Source organism: Pleurodeles waltl, chromosome 1_2 (genome assembly GCF_031143425.1).
Source record: "Pleurodeles waltl isolate 20211129_DDA chromosome 1_2, aPleWal1.hap1.20221129, whole genome shotgun sequence".
Taxonomy (NCBI): Eukaryota; Metazoa; Chordata; class Amphibia; order Caudata; family Salamandridae; genus Pleurodeles; species Pleurodeles waltl.
The window spans coordinates 1,126,994,204-1,127,017,496 of NC_090437.1; the positions used below are offsets into that span (position 1 = coordinate 1,126,994,204).

At 44.9% G+C, this 23,293-nt stretch overlaps 1 protein-coding gene across 1 annotated transcript in view; it reads right to left on the reverse strand.

Annotated features, from left to right (window-relative positions):
• The window catches only part of CC2D2A (coiled-coil and C2 domain containing 2A), a 353,444-nt gene that overhangs the window by 24,865 nt on the left and 305,286 nt on the right, over positions 1-23,293 (reverse strand). Inside the window, exons 30-32 of the mRNA XM_069202617.1 lie at positions 13,148-13,237; positions 4,526-4,639; positions 2,139-2,273 (exon numbers count right to left, since the gene is read on the reverse strand). Coding sequence (XP_069058718.1) covers positions 2,139-2,273; positions 4,526-4,639; positions 13,148-13,237 — 339 coding nt within the window. The remainder of the gene's footprint in view (positions 1-2,138; positions 2,274-4,525; positions 4,640-13,147; positions 13,238-23,293) is intronic.

A 23,293-nucleotide genomic window follows, 5' to 3' on the forward strand; every position in this document is an offset into this window, starting at 1 on the left:
TGACATGGTGTGTAAAATAACAATGGTTAGTTATGGGTGTCTATAAAGATCTCCAGAACTGTGTAAAGAGTAATCTAGTACAAGATCCCAATCATGTAGATTTACAGCCAGGGAGAAGTACTGAACTTGTTGTACTGTCAACCCTAGATGATTTGAGGGTCCTAGACAACAGAGGAGATGGCAATCTGTATTTCTGCCACCTTTAAGCGCCAACTCCTAATTGCTTAAATGTGGCGTGCCTGAGGGGTCCATTTCATCACCACTTTTATTCAGTATGCATGTCTGAGACCACTAGTGTTGGCTCTACACAATTTAGGCTCATCTGTTAACATGCTAATGATACTCACTTAATCTATATTATTGCTAAGTATAATATAGCACCAAACATACTTTGAACGGATCTGAAAAACTGCCTAGGATTAGTTGGATGGTGGACAACAGATAAAATGCTAAAATTAAATCCTATGAAATCTGAGATTCTACTAATCCCAGATGAACCCCATGCACTTAAGAATCTTGTTTGGTTGAGGGCAATGTCCTATCAGTGACAATTCAGTACATAATTTGTAGGTTGACCAGATTTTGGAAACTAAAAAACGAGACATTTCACAAAAACAAAAGAAGGACTATGATTTTATACCAACAGAGGGGCAGAGAATGACAGCACTCGTGTTCAAAGAAACAGATAAACAAGGCACTAATGAAATAAATTAATGAACAAGTTACTTACCTTTGATAATGCCTTATCTGGTAGAGACATATTCTATTTACAGATTCCTTACCTTTGCAGATTCCTTACCATTAAATTCTCACCAGGAGTCAGACTGGATCCAGGAGGTTTTTGTGAGCAGTATCCCTGTGCGCTGTTAGATGGCATTGATAGGCTCCGCGTCCATCATTTGACATGCTCGATATGACGTTGCAGGTCACATATAGGCGCCACCCCAGTGTGCTGATGTCAGTACTTTTCTTTCTGTGCCAGCAAGCGCTGATCCAAAGAGAGCTACCCCTCAGTCAATTTTTGACTAATTTTTTATTTGTTTTTACTTTTTGGCAACATTGTTTCGAGTTTCCATACTCCTGGTGTGTCAAGGATGTCATCTAGGAAGACCAGACTCAAGCCCTGTGGTTCCTGTCATCGGGCGATGTCAGTGATGGACTGCATCTCATGTGCCTTTGGTGTTTGGAGTGCAACCACGACCCGAAGTCATGCTCGAGTGTCGGGCCATAAATCTTAAGGCTTTGAGGGGGCTGTCCCTAAAGCTATTGATGGCCCGCCACTCTGCTCTGCGCAGATAGAGATCTCAGTCGCATAAAAGGTCCAGAGGTTGCCAAAATGTGTTTTGGGGGACTTAAGATGTTGAAAACCTTACTTTGCTTTACTCTTCAACAACTTCATATTCCAATTGTGAATGGACCAATACAGCCAAGACTAGAGGATGGCAACTGAATCTATTTAACTGTTCCAAAATAGACCATCCTTCAGCAGCACTGGGTGCTAATTGCAACCACTCAGCTAATTATCAGAGTCTCAAGGGTCAACCATATTACTCCAGTCCTTTACCCGCACTGCACAAATACACGCAGACCTGCTCCCCATAAAATAAAGAGTCATTTTTCAATCACTTTTTAAGCTTCTCAGCAATTTATACTCATAAATATCCATGGCAATATGTATCTTGGTATATACCTAAGCATACCCTTCATTCAAATTCACAGTCACTTGCTTGAATCCCAAAATTGAAGGTGAACAGATTCAGTAACCAAGCCTTTTAAGAGGCAATGGCCAAATAATGGACTGCTCTACCTGACCATCTTTGGGAAGGGTCAAACCTGCTACGTTTCAGTAAATCTTTAAAGGTTTTTTTGTTTAATTATTGAGACAGCCATAGGGTAACGAAAAAAAGATCTGATGTATGTTGCACTTTACCTTAGATCACAGATATAATGGTACTGGTGCTTGAGTAAATATGACTGCACACAATGATCAATTTCCAATGTGTGGAATCTTCCTGTGCAGAACTACACAAATATGGGCCAGCCTGAACGACACACGAGGTCACTGTGCAAACCACACATGCAACCTAAACCTATTTCAGTTTCACAAACATTATGTTATGGAGGGAGAGCACACTTACGTTTTCAGCATTAATCAAGCAACCGACACTTTGAAGGGGACAGAATGTGTCATACTGGCCATAAAATCGCCCGTTACTTGGATTCCACATAATGTACTGGTCTTGTTCTAGGCTGAGTACATACGATGTTGGCCCCTGAAAAGAAAGCAAAATAAAGTGTAATGCACAGCCATCAAATGGTACATATTAATTCCAAATTGTGTGTAATTCCCACTAGTACCTAGAGAGAGAAAAGGCAGAACAGGAAGGAGGAAAGGGACATAGGAAAACAGTGACCGGGAGACACCAGGGACGAAAAAGAACCTGGAAGAGGGAGATAAGCAGACAGGAAGTACAGGATGGTTCAAGAAAGAGGTGTGATAGGGGATCAAAACTAGGATGCCTTGGCATAAGAAAGTGTCAAAAATAGGCTCCTAAGAAAAACGTTTACCCCTGATATGTATTCATGAATTTATTTTTAAACAAATTAAGCACTAGATAAATGAGATTTATTGTAGATTAGTCTGGAGTGGCCGGCATATGTGCATGTCCATGGTTATGTCGTGTTATTTTATATTTTATGAGGCCTCTTGGTGAAAGTCAGAAAGTCCTATTGCTGGGTTAATTTCTTTAATAATAACGTTTTACACAGTTAATTTCCAGAAAATGAAAGTTTTAATATGGTTACAACATTTGCATGTATAGGACTTGCTGAAAGGCAAACCATGCATTGAAACAAATGTAAAATACACGTCTCAAATAAACCTCTTTACAATCATTTATTTGAGCAGAATTCGCCATTTTTCATCAGTTTCTGGAAACAAACTAAAGAAAGTCAGTGCTCCATAGAGCCAAACTAGAATTGGAGCTTCCTTATCACTCATTTAGGCAAATACATTTAAAAGAGAGATTAAAGAGATCTAATTTTATTCACTGTCTGTATTTTTAGCCCCACACATAATGAGGGAATACCTCTACAAGTAAATGTCTTTCTCGGAGACATCAAACCTGGTTTACTCCTGCAGACGTATGAGAACCTAACCCACAACATAACACACTTGAAAACATTGACCTTAAACTACAGTAAACACCAGACAACATCACAACAACTGGCAAAAACCAATAATGTTAGCTTTCATAGTACGGACTTGCAAAGCCTGGCAGTATTAGTGGAAGTTTCCCTTCAAGCACAGAGGTGCTAAAAGACAGAAGCAGGGCCTTTTTCTCGTATAGACACATGAACGTGCACCTATCCACAGAAACAAATACAACACGGGCAGCAGCAGTTCAAGCTTCCTTAAATATTGACAGAACATTTATAGCACAGAGAGGCTGAGGCACAGATGGCATCAGTGGGACCATCTCACAAACATTTACAACCTGGTCAGAATGTGTGTGCACATGTCCATCGCACATAGAAAACAGGTACATCACAAGCATCACAGTAGCGGGATGCCAAGAAAGAGCATTTGGAGATTTTAATGATACATTGTGTCTGGGCCCACACAATCAGTTGTGGCTCGCGGGCGTTACAAGGGGCTGTGTGGGGTGCGGTGGGGGGCCACGGGGGCAGAATATTGATAATAGAAAGAAAAGAAATGTACCTGCGTGCTGCACCACCACTTCTCTGTCTCCTCAGCAGGCAGCACAGGCTCCTGATATACTAGTTACTAAACCCCGAAGAAATGTAGGCGAAAGAGCCTTACAAAACACGTGCTGGCTAGAAACCTTCGATGAAACAGAGAAAATAAAATAAAAGCTTAAGAATACTTCATCCAAGAATCGCTGCGTGTGCCGTAATTATGTTCGCAGCGATTGAGTAGGAACATCTATAACCTGTACAGTGACATAACAAGGGCTCCCACAGCATAGTGTCCTGGGAACTCCTGAGTGTATCCGGAAAGGGGCCTCTCAAGGTTGGTTATGCCACTGAACCTGTACATTATGTGCGGCTGTGCAGATGTACACACATACATACACACACACACACGATCGATCATGAGCAACAGGACTGTACATATCTCTCCTGCAGAGAATACATGCTTAGAGCTTCCCTCTTACCCACAGCACTGATACAGAATGGACAGGCGCAGTGTCCCTTTCCAGTAACTACGAATGTATGTGGTCAGTCTGGTGAGAGGAGGTAGTCATGCAATATTGGGGTGTTTTTACTACTGCGGTGCACACTCTCTAAGAAATGTCATTGATCAACTCATGTAAAATAACTCATCCTATGGTGCAGTGTGTCATGAGCGACAAGTCCTCCACTTTAGCCTTCAAAACATTTCAACACGTTATCTTCCACACTAACTCTAGGCTTACCAGCGTCAGTTAATTCCTTGCATATTGCTTGTTTAAACATTAGATTAAATGACATCTCACAAAGATATTAACGAATACAGACTTACCTCAGGAATAGCATTCCCAACAATAAGCCAGGCCTTTTTGCCCATTGATAGGAAATAATTGCATAATAAAACAGCATGCTCCTCTTCATCACCAGCCACAAGATCAAGAAATTGCTGAGAAACAAGGAAAAACTCTCAGTAAATACACTTAAAATTAGCAATAGTTATTACTATTCATTCCTACGTTTACACTTTTTTAACCTTTTTTTAAATATTTCCAACAATCCAAGGTGATCGCGATACAAGTATACAACTGCTAGCTCCCACACAGAAGATCACTTTTAAATAGGCGGCTGCCGCACAGTGAGAGTTGCACAAGTCATCAGTACACTCCAGGTTTCTCACCCCTCATTCCGGTTTGCCACCCACAGCTGTGGACTTCCACACTTAGGGCCAGATGTAGCAAATTCCGAATTTGAGATTCGGAAATTGTGAGTCAGTGCGACTCAATTTCCGAATCGCAAATTTAGATGCAGAACGGTGTCTCAGACACCGTCTGCGAATCGCAATGGGGTCGCAAAGACCCACCTCATTAATATTAATGAGGTGGGTCGCATTTTGCGACCCCATTGCGATTCCCTGCACTCACAGGGATGGTGGCCTGCTGGAGACAGCAGAAAACCATGTCTGTGACTGCTTTTTGAATAAAGGAGTTTTTTTTTTTTTTGTATTGCAGCCCATTTTCCTAAAAGTAAAACGAGTTGCAATACAAAAAAATAACGAAACCATTTGGTTTCGTTTTTTTTTTTAGAGTAGGCAGTGGTCCATTGGACCACTGCCTGCTCTGAAAAAACATTTATGGCAACATTCACAAAGGGAAAGGGGTCCCATGGGGACCCCTTCCCTTTTGCGAATGGGTTACCACCAGTGTGACACTGGTGGTAACTGCAAATTGCTTTGCGACCGCGTTTGCGGTCACAAAGCAATTTAGCATTGCGGTGCGAGTCGCAAATAGGAAGGGGACACCCCTTTCCTATTTGCGAGTCGCATTCCTATTTTGCGAGTTGGTATTGACTTGCAAAATGGGAATGAGCATCGCGATGCTCGTTTTGCATGGCGCAAACTACGATTTTCGCAGTTTGTGCCATGCAAAACGCTACCTACATTTGGCCCTTAGTCACAGCCAGGCTTCCACTTAGGTATTCTTCTCTTCTTGTTTTTCCAAATTACAATGATAACAGAGTCAGACCTTTCATCTGCCGACGCCCAGACAATGATGTTACGCCATCTCTCATGGATCGTCATGGATTTTATTTTTCGCTCAACCTGTTTGTCATTTCTGCCCATTCTCTTAGGTCTTCTTCTGCCCTCTCATGCATTCTAATCATATTTCCCCCGCTACAGTCCACTCCATCATATCTTTGCACCAGCTTGAGACAGCTGGTTCCCTATCTGACAACCAATGTATTGCTATGTGGTACTCAGCCCATTTTAGGCCGAGCGTCACAAAACTGTATTACAATTTACCTTTATTGGGTTTGGGTATGAGGCTCAATAGGCAGTGCTATATATGGGACTCAAGTCTGACTGTTATCACATACTTAAGCGGAACCACCACTTCATCTCAATACACCAATATCACCCTGCCTTTCCAGGTCAAGTGTATAAGTGAGGCCTCTGTTTTACCACACTTTGGGCAGGTCATGGCTCTGTTACGGTATATTCTGTGCAATGTGGTAGGCATTAGGTATGTGCGGTGCTGGTAGTTAAAGTGTGCCAGCTTAAATCTGGCGTTGCTTGCAACCTCTTGGACTTGAGCAAAGACCCTCATCCATTCCACGTCCGTCAAAGAGGCCTCTAAATTCCTGTCTCAAGCTTTCCTTGTCTTCAGTGTTGCCCGGTGTCCGTCCACTTTTAATGCCTTAGAGGTACATGAAAAAGTCCCTGATCTTCTCCACCCTCCTCCAGTACCCCCACTGTTTTGGGAAAGCAGTCCAAACCTCTGTTGTTGTGCTTGCCAACTTGGCAAGCTGCAAGAATTCCTCAGCACTGACCCCAAAGGTGTCCTGGGCCTCATCAAAAGTTACAAACCTATTCAAAAGATATAAATCACCGTGGGGTAGCCAACCCCCTTCTCTTCAAGCTCCCAGGGACACTGCCTCATGTACCCGATGGAACGGCTGAAGCCATTTAATTGGTAAGTATCGGCTGAAAGGTGGACATTTTAGTTCCCATTAAAACCAAAGCTCTAAGCCTGCAGCCACTTGTCCCCTACCCCGAAGACACGTTGCCTCGCACCCCTTATCAAGCAGGTTAAGAGGGCCCCCTCCACCAAAGTGCAACACACTGGTGTGGGCAGGGAAGAGGAATAGGGTCTGGTTAGATGTGTTAAAAATGGCTTGGAAGCAAGGCAGGTTAGGCCACCCCCATCTGGAGCTGTACTACTTTGCAAATCTGTTCTAGCGTGCAGTAAAATCGTGTAACAGGGACCCTCTGCCTGATAAGGGGTGCGAGCAAACTAATGTGCATTATTATATATATATATTTATATATATATATTTATATTATTTTTTTTTTCGTGGAAAAAGGTAAAGGTTACAAGGACGTTATAGTTAGGAAATAGAAATGGAATTACAAAAATCATAGAAAACCGAAGGTCTGACAGGGACGTTATAGTTAGGCTCACATTTTAAACGCACCAAAGCATTGAAATTCATCAGTTGGAGTTGGAGTTACCTCAAGTAACTATAACTCATGCCCTCGCCATGCATTGTTAATTACCCCACAAATTACAGCACTCAACATTTTTTTTAATAACATCACTGATAGTATCAATGTAATATTTACAGAAAAAAATGTTACAAAAAAACTGCATGGCAGGGGGCACCAGATATACATGTCATAAATCTAGAAACATTGAAACAAAAAAATACAACTGGTACAGGTCAAGGATGTGTCCTAGTTAACCCCAAAGCAGACATCACCTCATTGGCCACTCTGGTAATATGGGGTGGTGAAGGGTGGTGGAGGGAGGGTTGATGGGTAAGGCTTGAGTGCAGCTGCCACCGCGTTGGCATCTGGCAAGGTCGCTAGTCAGAGAGTTGTAGTGTTTCAAGTTTGGATGGTGTGAGGCAAGTATATTCAAGTTGAGAAAAATTATCAATGAGGGCAAATTTGTGTCAGTCTGGGCCAGATTGTGGGACAGAAGATCCATTTCCACAGCATGCCAGAAGGGAGGGTTCAGCATGATTGGTCCTATGGGCTCGCATCTGTCCCTATAATATCGCAAGCTGTCTCTTGTTGCGTCTGGTGGCGGCCATCTGATCGAGTTGCACAAGGGCTTTAATCTCTGCTGCCAGGCCCGTCTCCACCAACCGGGACTCCATCGCTCTGGAGATGGCAATGGTCAAGATTACCTCCTGATGGTACCTTTGAACTCATCCCAAAGTGTGAGAGGTAGTATGTCCAAAGTAACCCCCAACCCCCTTTTGGACATCTGTTGTGTCTACCGGATCTCTAAGTAATGGGCAATGGGTGGGGCCACGGTCTCCTTCCATGCAAGAGCTAAAAGTTGTTTTGCAGGACCTAACATATGGCTAATGAGCCTCCATTCAGTGTGGGTCATCGCTTCTATTTCAAGGGGTCGGATACTCAATATGATAGTAGTATAGGAGGCAGGGATTGCAAATCCTAAAGGGCCCTTTATGTGACCCAGAATCTCTTTCCAATAAGTAGCGATAAAGGAGCAAGACCACCAGATGTGGCAGACGTCCCTTGGCTCTGTTCCACAGTGTCAACAGAGAGTAGAAGCAGTAAGGTAGATGTTGTGCAGGCATTTTGGAGTATAGTACCACTGTGTCGTGATCTTATACGTCATCTCTCATTGGGGTATACTTTTGTAGGTTTTAGGGATAGAGCACCAGACTGCTTTTGTAAGATGCCCTCTGTAGTGCTAGCCTGCCATCGCGTTTGGGACGTAAGTGTGCAGGAAGGCATAGAGGGGGTTATTCTAACTTTGGAGGAGTGTTAATCCGTCCCAAAAGTGATGGTAAAGTGACGGATATACCACCAGCCGTATTACGAGTTCCATAGGATATAATGGACTCGTAATACGGCTGGTGGTAAATCCGTCACTTTTCCGTCACTTTTGGGACGGATTAACACCTCCTCCAAAGTTAGAATAACCCCCAGAGTGTTAAAGTACATGGTATGGATCTAGATATCAGCCCACTGGAGTTATCATATTCCAGTGGGCATAGCTGCCAGTATTGCAACCGAGTCTGGGACCTCAAAGTCCACTTTGCATTGATCGAAGGGTTGGATAGTGCCTCCCGTGAAGAGGTCATGGAAGGTTCTACAGTCACCGCCGTCCCAGCTGGGAAAAGTATGGGGGGAGGGGTCGAGGGCTGGGGTGAAGTCCTGATTACTGGTAATTGGCGTGCTGGAGGAAGGGAAGGTGGTAATACCTCTCGTAAGTGCCAGTTTGTCCCAAATCTCAAAGACCATCCTTGTGAGGATAGGGATACATGCGCTCCATGGTCCGGGGTGTTTGGGAAGCAAGGCTAAGTCCCAGAAGGGGCAATAAGCCACTGCTTGGTCCATGAGGAACCAATGTTTATTGGTTTTGGGGACAACCCATTTATATTGTAGATGGGCTGCCCAATAGTATTAGAAGAGGATAGGACAAACAACCACCCCTGTCTCTAGGCAGCATTAACAACAAATTAGATAAACTGGGGCGTTTACCTCCCCAGATAATAGAGCATATGTCTCGCTGTAGGCACAAGATGCCATTGAAGAGGATGGAGCTCAGTAAGGATTGAAAAAGATAGAGAATCCTGGGGAGGACATCCCTTTTCATAACACTAGGTTGGCCCAGCCACAATACATGCTATGGCTTCCAGCGGCAGAGGTCTTCCAAGATAGACCATCAATATTCTGGTCAGTTAGTTAGTGTCTAAGAGGTCAGTGTGGAGTTTAAGTTGAGGCCAAGGTATCGAATTGTGTGGAAGGCCCATTGAAATGGGCCTAGAAGTTGAAAGGCAGAGAGATGCTGTTTAGGTGTGGTGAGGTTCAGGGTGTATGATTTGGTCATATTAACTTAAAAGCCCAATACCATTTTCAAGGTGGAAATGCAGTGAACAAGTGCAGGCAGGAAGGTAATGGACGGAGTGACCGTAAGTTGTCTGCAAAGAGACTTATTTTGTGGGATCAACAACCAAAAGCAATGTGAGCCAACAGGGTCCAACACCACCATCAGGACCCTGTGGAGACCAGCGCAGGTGCACACAGATCCCGTGAGAGGTGCCACCCTCCTGGGTTATGAATCAAGGTGGACGGGCTGCATGGAATTATCTCTGTCCCAAAAGGAGAGTGTGAATCAATGGAAGTAGCACTGAGGTGGACATGAGTGTGTAACGGGTATGGTCCTCTGGATCCCCGTGTCCTGCCTCAACCAGGGTTTAAAACCCAGAAGCTGTCAAAGATACATCACAAAAGCAGGGAAGTGCATAATCTAGCCAGTGTCACCGTCAGCCAATCATGGACGTAGTTGGGGAAGAGTCTTTCCTCACGCTCTGTAGGTGAGTGATAATGTCTTGAAGCACATTCTCCTTTCTGAGCTTGTCAAGATGAAAAGAGTGTACTATGCGTCAAACTGTGCGCCACTCTTCCCAGGTCATCGTGCAGTACTGGGATGCATCTCTGCTAGACGTTTCATCAGGGATATCCAACAACAACTTCGCTTCAGCCAGAGGGTGCCAGGATCGCTGCTTCCAGTGAAACCCAGGAGCGAAGGGGTGGCCCCACTGGTAATGGATGTTTAGTTCCCATAATTTATCAGTGATTGGCTTGAAGTCACGACTCTTGTGCAGCTGAACCGGGGAAAGATCCTGAAGAGGTGAACGATATAGCCCTGGAAGACCGAGTCTGCTTTCCCCTTGGTTGCCCACAAAATGGTTTCCTTTTCAGTGGAGAAATGGACCCTCTTGAGGATGTTTGGGGTGGCATTTGGATGTCCCAGAACTGAGGACACCTGTTGGGCTCTGTCTAGGGTTGGCAGGTGGGCTTCCATATCACCCCAGACTGTCTGTAGGAGCTCAGCAGTGAAGGCCATGGTGTCATTGCCCTCTGCACCCCTGGAGACCCCCCCCCAGATGTGGATGCTGCTCTAGTGGCTTCTATATTTTAAGTCTTCCTGCTTGGCCTACAGTTCCAGTTGCTGTTCCTTGTGTGTCGCTGCTATGCACCATAGCATTTTCTGATCCCCCACAGGAATCGGCCATGTGCGCCACATCATCCAATTGCCTCCTATTTTGGAAATGTCACGGCGTAAGCCCAAGAGACAGGACTTGTCTGTTCTGAGGATCCTATTTCAGAGCGGATGTCTTTCAGGAACTGATCCATGTAATCCTGTGTGATGGGCACTGGTGACAATCTCCAGCTGCCGTTAATGGGTCGGTCTCCTTTGTGTCCATAGCTGCTGCCGGGACCTTGCACCAGAGCCAAGTCACAGAAGTCTCCTTTGTGGGCTTAGGGCGCAGCATATTGAAGTAGTTTGGGGACCGGGTGTGAGTTCTGAATGGCGAGGTGGGGAGATTATCTACCCTCCTCCCCGCTATATGGATTGTGCCTAGATTTCAGGAGGGGGTGTGAGGGATCAGGTAGGTCCCGACAGGGAAGGCAGGTGCCTATGTCAGAGGTGGCAGAATGGCAGTGGTCAATATGGTAGGGAAGCACGTGTGTGTGAAAGCCCAGAGTTCGCTGTAGGACCCGCGTGCCCTCAGAGGGCCACTGAAATCTCACCTGCCATACATGCACTAGTTGGTTCTTAGTCCGGGGGGCTCACTCAGCGCATCCCAAATTAATTATGCATTGGCGGGAGGGCCCATTAAAGTCCAGGCAGCCTCTTGCTCGCCCCGTATGGATGTTGGGCAGGTAGGACCAGTTCAAGTGGGCCTCGGGCCCCCCGAAAGGAGAGTTGCACAATTGCCCCCAGATGGGGAAAACAACAGCAGCCCCAGTGGAGGATCAGACCGGCCTCAGCCTCCCTGGAGGGCAGAGCAGGCACTAGCGGTGTCTGCATTCCCACACTGGTCCCCGGGCAGAGGATCCATCAAGCAAAATGAGCTCCTAGAAAGTCCCCGCTTCATAGCCGCTAACCAGTGTACAGGCACAGGCCCACAAGACCAGATATCACTGCTGCTGAGGTCCGATCACGGGCAGCCACTGCAGCACACCAGTGCCTGCTCGCGGCTTGACCCGGTCCCCGCAGCACCAACAAAGTCACTTACTGTGGGGGTGTGGAGGTCCGACACCAATGCCATGTTACTGCTCTGGATAGTGATGGGCAGCAAGCTGGATGTCGGACTCAGGCTGGGCAGAGTGCCAATCATGGCAGATCAGTGGAGCCTTGTTGAGCCCTGGGGCAGCCAGCATCACAGAATGTCCTATAAATCCAATCGACAGTCCCACCAACCAGTTCTGGGTGTGCTCGGGAAGCTGTGGTGGGGATGGGGACAGAGAAGGGCATATCCCAGGGCACTGGAGTGATGTAAAAGGCAGCAGGAAGCCAGAACCAAGGTGTAGTACGTCTCACTCTATTCCCCTCCTGGCCACACTCCAGAATAGACTAGCACAGTCCTTATGAACGTTTGCCAGCCCATAGGAACTGAGCTGGTGGATTCAGTCAAGCATTAAAAATGCATTAATTTCGGTCAAGCATTAAAAATGCATTGTGGGGTATTACAGGGAGGTCATAAAATGGCAATGCAGCCCATAGGGCAGGTCGCAGAGGGACACCAGCTTTCAATCTATACATATTGTTGATTATATCCAAATACACATCTGTTTGATCAAAGAATCAAGGAGTCAGCCACACATCAGAAAATGCTCAAAACATACTTTTCTGGTCGAAGGAAAATGTATTTTGTCTGAAGTGCTTCAAAAACGGAATTGCAATGCTGATCTCAACTGAAGCAACCCTCCTCTACCTCAAGTGGAACAACATGCTCGGTAGATCCCCACATGATATATAAAAAATAAAATTTAAAAAAAAGAATGATGGTATAATTATTGACACAGGGGAGCCCACTCATCTGAGCTCAAATTCATAAATTGGCTGAGGAAATTAATGTTACTCTACCCAAAACAAAATTCTAACATTCAACAGACCTATGAGTAGAGTTGATTCAATCATTGGTAAAAGTGAGTTTCAACTACTGTAATGTAATTGGCAATTTGTATCCAGGTAAACCAAGACAACCACCAAGAAGTGCAAAATCAAGCATGTAAGCTGAACCTGAACATAAACAGATCCAATCGCAATAAACTGTTCTTTAAGCCCATAACTGGCTCCCTATGAAATACATAATCAAACCTAAAGGCCTCGTAATAGTACACAAACCCAATCAGAACCAGGTCCAAGGTACATGCTGCTGCTGGAAAATGGATATGAACCTCCCACACCGCTTATGAGTATTAGGAACATAGATGTAATCTGTCATGAGTTGATTGCCCGGAATGCCTCAATAGTGACCTTCCAATAAGTAAGCTATATTGTGTCTCCTATTATTCTGCTAGGAACGTGACACATATATCGAACACAAAAAGTGATTCTTCTGTAGCAAACAATATTGTTTTATAGCTGACGGATTTATATCATAACATTTAATGATGACTCACATCTGATGCCATCCACAAATCGCAGATTCCAGAAAATGCCACGCTGTCCGGCAGAAAAGGAATTAACGAAACATAGCGTGCCACTAGTTCCTAGAAAAGAAAAACATTGGTAACCAATTTATGCTTACGATACGTACATGCCAACAACTTTACAATGGGGGGGTTATCTTTTTCAAATTGTAATTAATAAGAGCTGAAATCACCTGGTGGTATGTAATTAGTGTTCCTTTCTTCAATACAAATTAGCTAAAGCAACAAACTGAGCATATGGCCCCCCACACCCTGGGGACCACCACTACCCCTCTGGGAAAAATGCAATTTATTTGCAGGGGCCACATGCTCCTACGCTGTCTCGGGGACCTCCTCCCCTGGGGCAACACTGTATTTGGAACTGGTGAGACACATGCCCCTCTGGACCGAATGACTCCTCTCGTTCCATTGCGCATGGGCATCGACTCCATTGTTCGACTGTTTTCCTGCAGAGGGTGAAGAAAGGAGTGTTAGAGAAAAGAAATATAAAGAGTTGTCCATGCTAATGTAAATGTATATACATATGTACAAATGTTAGAAACTTAAACGACTACAGGCTTCCAGGGAGGAGGGAGAGTGCATGTGAATCTGCAGCACTACATGCCACGAACAGATGTACACTGGGTAAGTGACATTTTCCGTTCAACGATATGTTTAGCTGCGGATACACATGCTATGCATAGACTACAAAGTAGTTAGTCCTCCCAAAAAGCGGTGGCTAGCCTGTAGGAGTTGAAATTGTTTAGAATAACGTCTTTAAGACAGCTTGGCCTACAGTGGCTTGTTGCTGTGACATTAACACAGTCGTTTTTTGTAAATGTATGAGGGGTTGACCATGTAGCTGCTTTACATATGTCAACCATTGGTACGTTTCCTAAAAAAGCCATTGTTGCACCCTTCTTTCTTGTAGAATGTGCTTTAGGAGTGATCAAAAGTTGTCTCTTTACTTTGATATAACATGTCTTTATACATCTAACAATCCAGCTTGTTAAGCCTTGTTTTGATATAGGATTGCCTGTATGTGGTTGTTGGAAAGCAACAAAAAGTTGCTTTGTTTTCCTAAAATCTTTAGTTCTATGTAGTACATAAGAGCTATTTTGAGATCTAGGGTATAAAGAGCTCTTTCTTCCACAGAATCTGGCTGTGAAAAGAAGACTGGCAATTCTACTGCTTGATTGATGTGAAAAGGCGATACTACTTTTGGTAGAAATTTTGGATTTGTTCTTAGTAAAAACCTTATGTCTGTGCACTTGGAAAAAAGGTTCTTTAAGAGTGAATGCTTGTATTTCAGTAACTCTTCTTAAAGAAGTAATAGCCACAAGGAAGGCAACCTTCCATGTTAAAAATTTAATTTGGCAAGAGTGCATGGGTTCAAAAGGTGGTTCCATGAGTCTGGTAAGTACAATATTTAAATTCCATGATGGAATAGGTGGTGTTCTGGGAGGAATGGTGCATTTTAACCCTTCCATGAAGGCTTTGATAACTGGAACTCTGAATAGAGAAGTATGTTGGATAGTTTGTAAGTATGCAGATATTGCAGTAAGGTGTAGTTTAATGGATAAATAAGCCAAATTTGATTTCTGTAAATAAAGTAAATAGCGTACAATATCTTGTATAGATGCTGTAAGTAGATCTATGGCTTTAGATTGACAATAGTAGACACATTTATTTCCACTTATTTGCGTAGCACTGTCTAGTAGTAGGTTTTCGTGCTTGTTTAATTACTTCCATACATTCTGATGGAAGAATTAAATAACCAAATTCTATGACTTAAGGAGCCAAATCGCTAGATTGAGAGCCTTTGATGTTTGGATGCCTGATTTGACCTTTGTTTTGTGTTAACAAATCTGGTCTGTTTGGGAGTTTGGAATGAGGTACTACAGATAGGTCTAATAGTGTTGTATACCAAGGCTGGCATACCCATGTTGGTGCTATGAGTATCATGATGAGTGACGTTTGACGTAATTTGTTGACTAGAAATGGAAGGAGTGGGAGAGTGGGAAAAGCATAAGCAAATATCCCTGACCAATTGATCCATAGAGCATTGCCCTTGAATAGGGGGATGTGGGTGTCTGGATGCAAAGTTTTGGCATTTTGCCTTTTTGTTTGTTGCGAACAGATCTATGTCTGGTATTCCCCATTTTTTAAAGTACTTTTGAAGTACTTGTGAGTGAATCTTTCATTTGTGTGTCTGTTGGTGATTTCTGCTGAGGAGATCTGCCAACTGATTGTCTATTCCTGGAATGTATTGTGCTAGTAGATGCATTTGGTTGTGAATTGCCCATTTCCAAATTGTTTGGGCTAGAAGAGACAGCTGAGATGAATGTGTCCCTCCCTGTTTGTTGAGATAATACATAGTTGTCATGTTGTCTGTTTTTATGAGAACATTCTTCTGTTTGAGAAGTGGGTGAAATGCTTTTGGGGCAAGGAACACAGCTAATAATTCTAAGTGGTTTATGTGTAGCTGTTTCTGTTTGACATCCAATTGACCTTGAATGGTTTGATTGTTTAGGTGAGCTCCCCATCCGATCATTGATACATCTGTTGTAATTATGGTCTGAGGCACAGGGTCTTGAAATGACCGCCCCTTCATTAAATTGCTGCGATTCCCCCATTGAAGGGACATAGGTGTTTGGCGGTCTATCAACACTAGATCTTGAAGTCTACTGTGTGCTTGTGACTATTGTTGTGCAAGGCACTGTTGTAAGGGCCTCATGTTTAATCTTGCATGTGGGACTATTGCTATGCAAGATGCCATCATTCCTAGAATCTTCATGATAAATCTTACAGTGTATTGTTGATTTGGCTGTATGAGTGGTATTAATTTTTAAAAAGCTTGTATCCTTTGTATAATTTGGATACGCTAGAGCTAGTTGAGTATTTAGGATAGCACCTAGATACAGTTGTATTTGTGCTTGTTCAAGATGTGACTTTTGGTAGTTTATAGAAAATCCTAGTGTGTGCAGAGTTTCTATCACATAACGTGTATGTTTATGGCATTGTGTAAGATTGCTTGATTTTATTAGCCAATCGTATAGATATGGAAAGACATGGATGTGTTGTCTTCTTAAGTATGCCCCTACTACTGCTAGACACTTTGTGAACACCTTTGGAGCTGTTGTTATGCCAAATGGCAACACTTTGAACTGGTAGTGTTTTCCTGCTATGACACACCTGAGATATTTTCTGTGAGCTGGGTGGATGGGTATGTGAAAATACACATCCTTGAAGTCTAGAGCAGTCATAAAATCTTGTTTTGCAGTGGTGGAATAACATCTTGCAGAGTTACCATGTGAAAGTGCTCTGACAAGAGGTATAAATTGAGGGGCCTGAGGTCTAATATGGGCCTGAGGGTGCCATCTTTCATGGGAATTAGGAAGTATAGTGAGTATACTCCTGTTCCTTGTTGGGACTGTGGAACTAATTCTATTGCTTATTTGAACAGTAGAGATTGTACCGCTTGTAACAGAACTGTATGTTCGGGGGACAACTTGTGATATCTTTGCAGAATGTTTGGAGGGGTGGTTATCAACTCTAGGCAATAGCTATTGCGGATAATTGATAATACCCAGCTGTCTGTGGTGATATTTTGCCAATGAGAGTGGAACTGCTGTAGTCTTCCACCCACAGGAGATGTGTGGAGTGGAGGGGAGGGAAGGAAGTCACTGTTTAGATTGTGTTGTTGTTTGTTTAGAGGTTTGGAATTTACCTCTATTTCTAAAGTATTGACCTCTATATGATCCTCTAAACGCACCTCGTTGATACTGGGTTTGTTGTGGTTGCTTTGTTTGTGCGGTGGAAGCCTCTGAGGATTGTGGTTTAAAACCTCCTCAAAACTGTGGCCTGCAAAATGAACCTCTATATGGGGTGGTGTACAAAGCGCCCATTGCTTTCACAGTACCTGAGTCCTTTCTCAGTTTTTCAATACTGGGGTCCACTTCTGGGCCAAAGCGGTGCTTTTTATCAAAAGGCATGTTAAGTACAGCCTGTTGAATTTATAGCTTAAAACCAGAGGAGCGCAGCCATGCATGTCTTCTGGTTGTGATGGCAGTGTTTACGCTCCTTGCAGCTGTATCAGTAGCATCAAGGGCAGATCTTATTTGATTATTACTAATCGTTTGCCCATCCTTCTACTACTTGCTGTGCCCTCTTCTAGTGCTCTTTTGGGAGATGCTGTATAATATCCTGCATTTCATCCCAATGGGCCCTATCATAGCGGGCTAGAAGTGCTTGAGAATTTGCAATTCTCCATTGATTTGCTGCCTGTGTAGCAACTCTTTTTCCCGCTGCATCAAATTTTCTGCTCTCCTTATCAGGAGGAGGTGCATCTCCTGAAAACTGGCTATTTGCCCTCTTTCTTGCTGCACTGACTATCACTGAATCCGGAGGGACCTGATGAGTAATGTAATCTGGGTCAGAGGGTGCAGGCTTATACTTTTTATCTATTCTAGGTGTGATAATGCTAGATTTTAAAGGCTCACTGAAAATTTGGTCTGCGTGTTTTACCATGCCTGGTAACATTGGGAGACACTGGTACGTGGAATGCGTAGAAGATAGTGTATTAAATAAGAAATCTTCTTCCAATGGCTCTGAAAGCATGGTCACCCCAAGATAAGCTGCTGCCCTAGATATGACCTGGTTGTATGCAGTGGTGTCTTCTGGTGGAGATGGTTTTGATGGGTAAGTATCTGTGTCATTATCTGGGATGGGATCAGGGTCATAAAGATCCCATGGGTCTGCCATATCTCCTTGTGAATAAAATGAATGCGTTGGCCAAAGCATTAGTGGTGGGCTGGTGTGAGGTGAGACAGATAATTGTGGAGAATGTGGAGGAGAAGTATGAAGAGGTTGTTTTTGCACCTTTGCTGTGGCTGTACAGAGTCCAGTTCCTCTTGGAAATCTAGCTTTCTTTTTGTTTTTAAAGGAGGTGCAGTGACAATCCTTCCTGTCTCTTTATGGATGTGTATTCTGGATTGTCTCTCATCCATGATTTGTAAAATGGGCTCAATGTCAGGCTCTTCCTGAGAGGCTTTATAGGTTTCTTTTTTTTTTTAAAGTCCTTGTTCCTCTGTATATGAGGAATTTTTCGGCTCCGTAGGTTGTTGTTTTTTCGGTCCCGAAAATGTAGTGGAAGGTCTTGGCTCCAAAGCCGACTGCCTCATTTTCGACTCCGAAGAATGGGCTTTTTCACTGGAGTCCAAAATAGAGCCTTTTATAGATTTACTCGTCTCCGAAGTAGACGGAGGAGTGGCCTTTTTGGGCACCGCCCCCGAAGGACAGTTCCCGACAGTCTTTTTTTGGGCCGACCCATGGCATTCCGGCAGTGGTATACCCAAGGCCTTTGAAAGTTTTTTTGTGCAGGGGTGCAGGAGCATACATACTCACATACTGTCCAGCTGTGATGGGCCTGTCGTCCTCCGATTCCTGTTCGGAGTCTGTCTCGGATGGAGACGTCGAGATGTTCACTGCTTTTCAACGCCATTTCAAGTCTTCTAGCTCTGTGGTCTGTGAGAGTCTTTTTTTAAAGAAACGATCAACAGGCCTCACAATTTTCCTCCCGATGGTCTGGAGAAAGGCACAATTTACAAACCAAGTGCTGGTCTGTATAGGGAAACTTCGCGTGGCACAGAGGGCAGAATCGGAATGGAGTCCGATCCATCAGGCTTTCCACGCCGTATGACCGAATAGGCCCGAGTTGGGCATACGCGCCCCGAAGGGCAAAAAAGAAGGGTCCGAAAGTAACTACCAGTTCGATGCTAGTTGGAGAACGAGATCCAAACAATACCAATGAATAAGGTTTTCTAAGGTTTTCCAAATCGAAATCTCGGCGTGTGAGGAAACACGTCCAAACCCGACGGTAGAAAGAAAACAATCTAACAATGGAGCCAATGCCCATGCGCAATGGAACCGAGAGGAGGAGTCACTCGATCCCATGACTCTGAAAAGACTTCTTCGAAGAAAAACAACTTGTAACACTCCGAGCCCAACACTAGATGTCGGAATGGATATGCATAGCATGTGTATCTGCAGCTACACATGCCATCGAACATACATACATATATATATATATATATATATATATACATATATATATATATATATCGCAATGATGTTATAGTTAGGAAATTGAATTTAAAACATAGACGTTCATTTAAAAAAAGGTTGCAGGGACGTTATATATATATATATATATATATATATATATATATATATATGCACAAACTTGCATTAGAATATTGAACAAGTTACTTACCTTAGGTAACCTCTTATCTGGTAGAGTGGTAGAGATTATATTTAGCTGTGGATTCTTTACCTCTGAATTCTCCCCAGGCGTCAGACTGGATCCAGGTTTTTCATCAGCAGTACCACTGCGTGCCATTAGGTGGTGTTGGTCAGCTTTGCGTCGGTATCGTCTGCTCCCGAAATGATGTCGTAGTACCTATATAGGCGCCACCCAGGTGCGCTGACGTCAGTTTCTTTTCACAACTTTCCACGCCAGAAGTACAGAGCCATGAAGAACACTAATCACTTGTGTGTCAAAACTAGGGCCCTGAAAGGGAAGTTCCTGCGCCTAGCAATCAGTGCACTGAGTGGGAAGGATGGGTGGGTCGGTAAAGAATCTGCAGCTAGATATAGTCTCTACCAGATAAGGTAAGGTAAGTAACTTGTTCATCTGATAGAGACTTCTGGCTGCAGATTCCTTACCTTTCAATAGATACCCAAACAATACCATCTCCAGGGGTGGGCCTGAAAACCAATTTCAAATGAAACAGTCCTACAGGACTGATCGAGCAAAGTGCCCATCCCTATGGACCTGTCTGACCAGACAGTAGTGTTTGGTAAACATGTGCAGAGATGCCCACATTGCTGTCTGACAGATGTCCAGGACCGGAACTCCACCTGCTAACGCAGTGGTCGCAGTTTTAGTTCTGGTAGAATGAGCTTGCAAGCCCTCAGGGGGTTGCTTTTTGGCCAATGCGTAGCAGATCTTTGTGCAGAGCAAGACCCAATGAGTGATGGTTCACTTCTCCATCGCCTGACCTTTCTTTGCACCCACATACTCCATGAGAAGTTGGTCGTCCATCCTGAGCGCCTTTGTAAGATCAAGGAAGAAAGCAAATGCTCTTTGTGGGTCCAGGTGGTGGAGTCTCTCCTCTTTCTGTGGCGGTGTGTTAAAAATAGGCAGGGTGTTAGATTGGCCTACATGGAAAGGCCAAGCATAATTTTGTCAGAATATATAGAGATAGGGCAGCTTTGAAGATAAGGCCTGCAGCTCACTCACTGCGAGCAGATGTAATTGCCACAGGAAGGCTGTTTTCAATGGGAGAAGCCTATGGAGGCTCAAATGGAGGGACCTCAAAGTGAGAAGCATATTAAGACCCCACTAGGTCATATTGAATGGGGAAGGAGGGAAGAGATGAGTAAGACCTTTGAGGAACCTATGTACAAGAGACTTAAACAAGGAAGGTTAATCGGGTACCCGCAAAAGGGAAGCAATGGCCCTTATGAGTGCCCAAAGCAGAGCCCTACTGGCAAAGGAAAGAAAGAACAGTAGAACCTCAGAAAGAGTGGCAGAAAGAGGATCAACAGACTTGTGTGTGCACCATGCCACAAATCTCTTCCAATGATAGGAGTATAGTGTTTTGGTGGAGGAACGCCAGGCTGCCAAGATGATGTTACATACTTCGTAAGGAAGCTTGAAAGCTGTCAACTGCCGCCACTCAATCTCCACGCAAGATGTCGAAGAGTGGACAGGTTCACGTGAAAAAACATTCTCTGCTACTGCAAAAGACCTTCCCAAAGGGGCAGTCTGATCCGAGGATCGATGGACATGCGCAACAGCTCGGGATAACAGATTCTCTGTGCCAAATCTAGAGCCACAAGGACTACCTGGGCTGGGTCATTACTGATATTCTTGAGATCTCTGGGAAGGTAGTGGTATTGGCAGAAATGCAGTTAGGAGGGCTAAATTACACTCAAGACTTAAAGTGTCTTCAATTGAGAGCTTCCTCGGAAACTCCAGCACCCAAAACTGGTGACATCACACGTTCTCAGCAGAGGCAAACAGATCTAACCAAGGCTCTTCATACTGCTAAAAGAGACCTTGTGCCACGTCCGGATGGAGATGCCATTTGTCATCTGCTGGGCATTTTTGTCTGAGTTTGTCTGCTCTGACCTTCAGAGAGCCCGCCAGATGATGAACCACGAGAGATATGTGCATAACTGCTAACTATAACTTGCCTGTAACCCTTTGTTTTTTCAGTGAATTTCATTTTTTTTTGTAACGTAAAGTAATATTTAATTACCAAACGTTAATCCAACTTTGACTGTGTGTGTGGTGTTGACTGCAGGGCCTGGCCTGCGGCCAATGCACCAAAGGCATGCAATTGAGATAGGGGCATCCAGCTCCCCTCCCGGGGGCGATTTCGGCCCTGGGCACCCCATGGCCTGCCATCTGTTTTTAGGGGCGGGCGGTACATGGCTCCCCTCTGCGGACCATATTTGGCCCTGGGTCCTCATCCCCTGCGACCCACTAGAATTATGTGGAAGGGGGACACACAGCCCCCCCCCAGGCTGGTTTGGCCCCAGGGACCCCATCTTCCAGTGGAGCCCTGGAGCGCACCAAGGCAACCCAATTCATAGTTAAAAGGGGGAGAGAGACATGCTGCCCCCCCACCCGGGCCAATGTGGGCCCGGGGACCCCATCTCCCAGGGCCCAGCTGTATTCTTAAGGGGGGAGGGGGCATGCCCACCCTCCCAGGGCCAGTAATGGCCCTGAGGACCCCATCCCCTGGGAGCCCCCAGTAAAAAGAGTGTTTTGACTTGCCTATATCTTTGATGAAGTGTGATGAATCTTCACAAAATTTTCCCTAAAAAGTGTGCCGGTGGTTCTTGTTGCCCGCAAAAAGTGTCTGGGTGATCCATCAAGCGGGGACTGAGAAAAGGGGGTGGGGTCAAAACACGTGTGTTTCCATTGTTAACTCCCATAGGCGTTTTAAACACGACTACAGCTCAAAACGCTGGACGGAATTACACCAAAGGTAGCTTTCGGTACACAGGTTATGCACCGTTCAGCAGTTGTTGAGAAATTTAAGGAAATCCAAATTTGTAACTCTGTGACAGTGACGACTTTGCAAATAATAATGACCTCATGTAGAAAGTAAGAAGAATGAAAAGTGGACAGGTTAGGGACACCCGGACCCCTTAGCTCTGGCGCTGGGGTCCCGGAGGGACCCCGCAAGGCCAAAAAAGCACTTTAAAAATAATAATATTTGCTGTGAATTCACGCCGATGTTGCAAATTCGCACCCCCCCACCCCCCAAAAAAAAAAAAAACAAGTGCAATCTTTCGGGCTTGTTTTGGTAAAGCCCCTGGGCGGGCCAGGTACCGTGGACATGGGAATATTTTTTGAAAAATAAAGGAGGGGTGCACACAGGGCCCCCCTTCTAGGTCTTTTTTATGCCCTGGAGACTGCCACCTCCCTGGGGCAAATCATGAAATTAACATGGGGGGCCCATTTGGCCCCCCGCAGCCCCAGGGACTGCCACCTCCTTGGGGCAAAACATGAAATTAATGCAGGTGGGCCGATGTGCCCCTCCCCCCGCAGCACCTGGGACCGCCACCTTTCTAGGGCAAAAGATTAAATGAACGCTTGAGGGGCTTGTGCACCCCCACCCCCGCAACCCCAGGGACCACCACCTCCCTGGGGCAATTCATTGACATTAAGGAGGGGCAGCACCCATAACCCCTGGGAACCACCACCTCCCTGGTGCTGAAAAAAGATAATGAAGGAGGCAGGTCATGTACTCCAGGGACCACCACCTCCATGGGGTTAAATACACACTTTGGAGGAGGGCTGCTCCGACCCCCTTGTGGAGCCAATAATGCCCTTGGGGACTGTCACCCCCCAGGGCCAGCTCCTGCTATGTCCCTGGGTGCACACCCCGAGATCATAGCTGTTTGCTCTGAAGGACAGATACACAGCTGCATGTTTAGCAGCTCCCTGTCTGTGGCAGCAATGCCGGCTCCCGTAGGAGGCAGGGAGACGACTGGGACCGCAGGGCCTTGTAGAGCCCCTGTGGTCACATTGCACAATAGGTGCCCTGGGGGGCACCC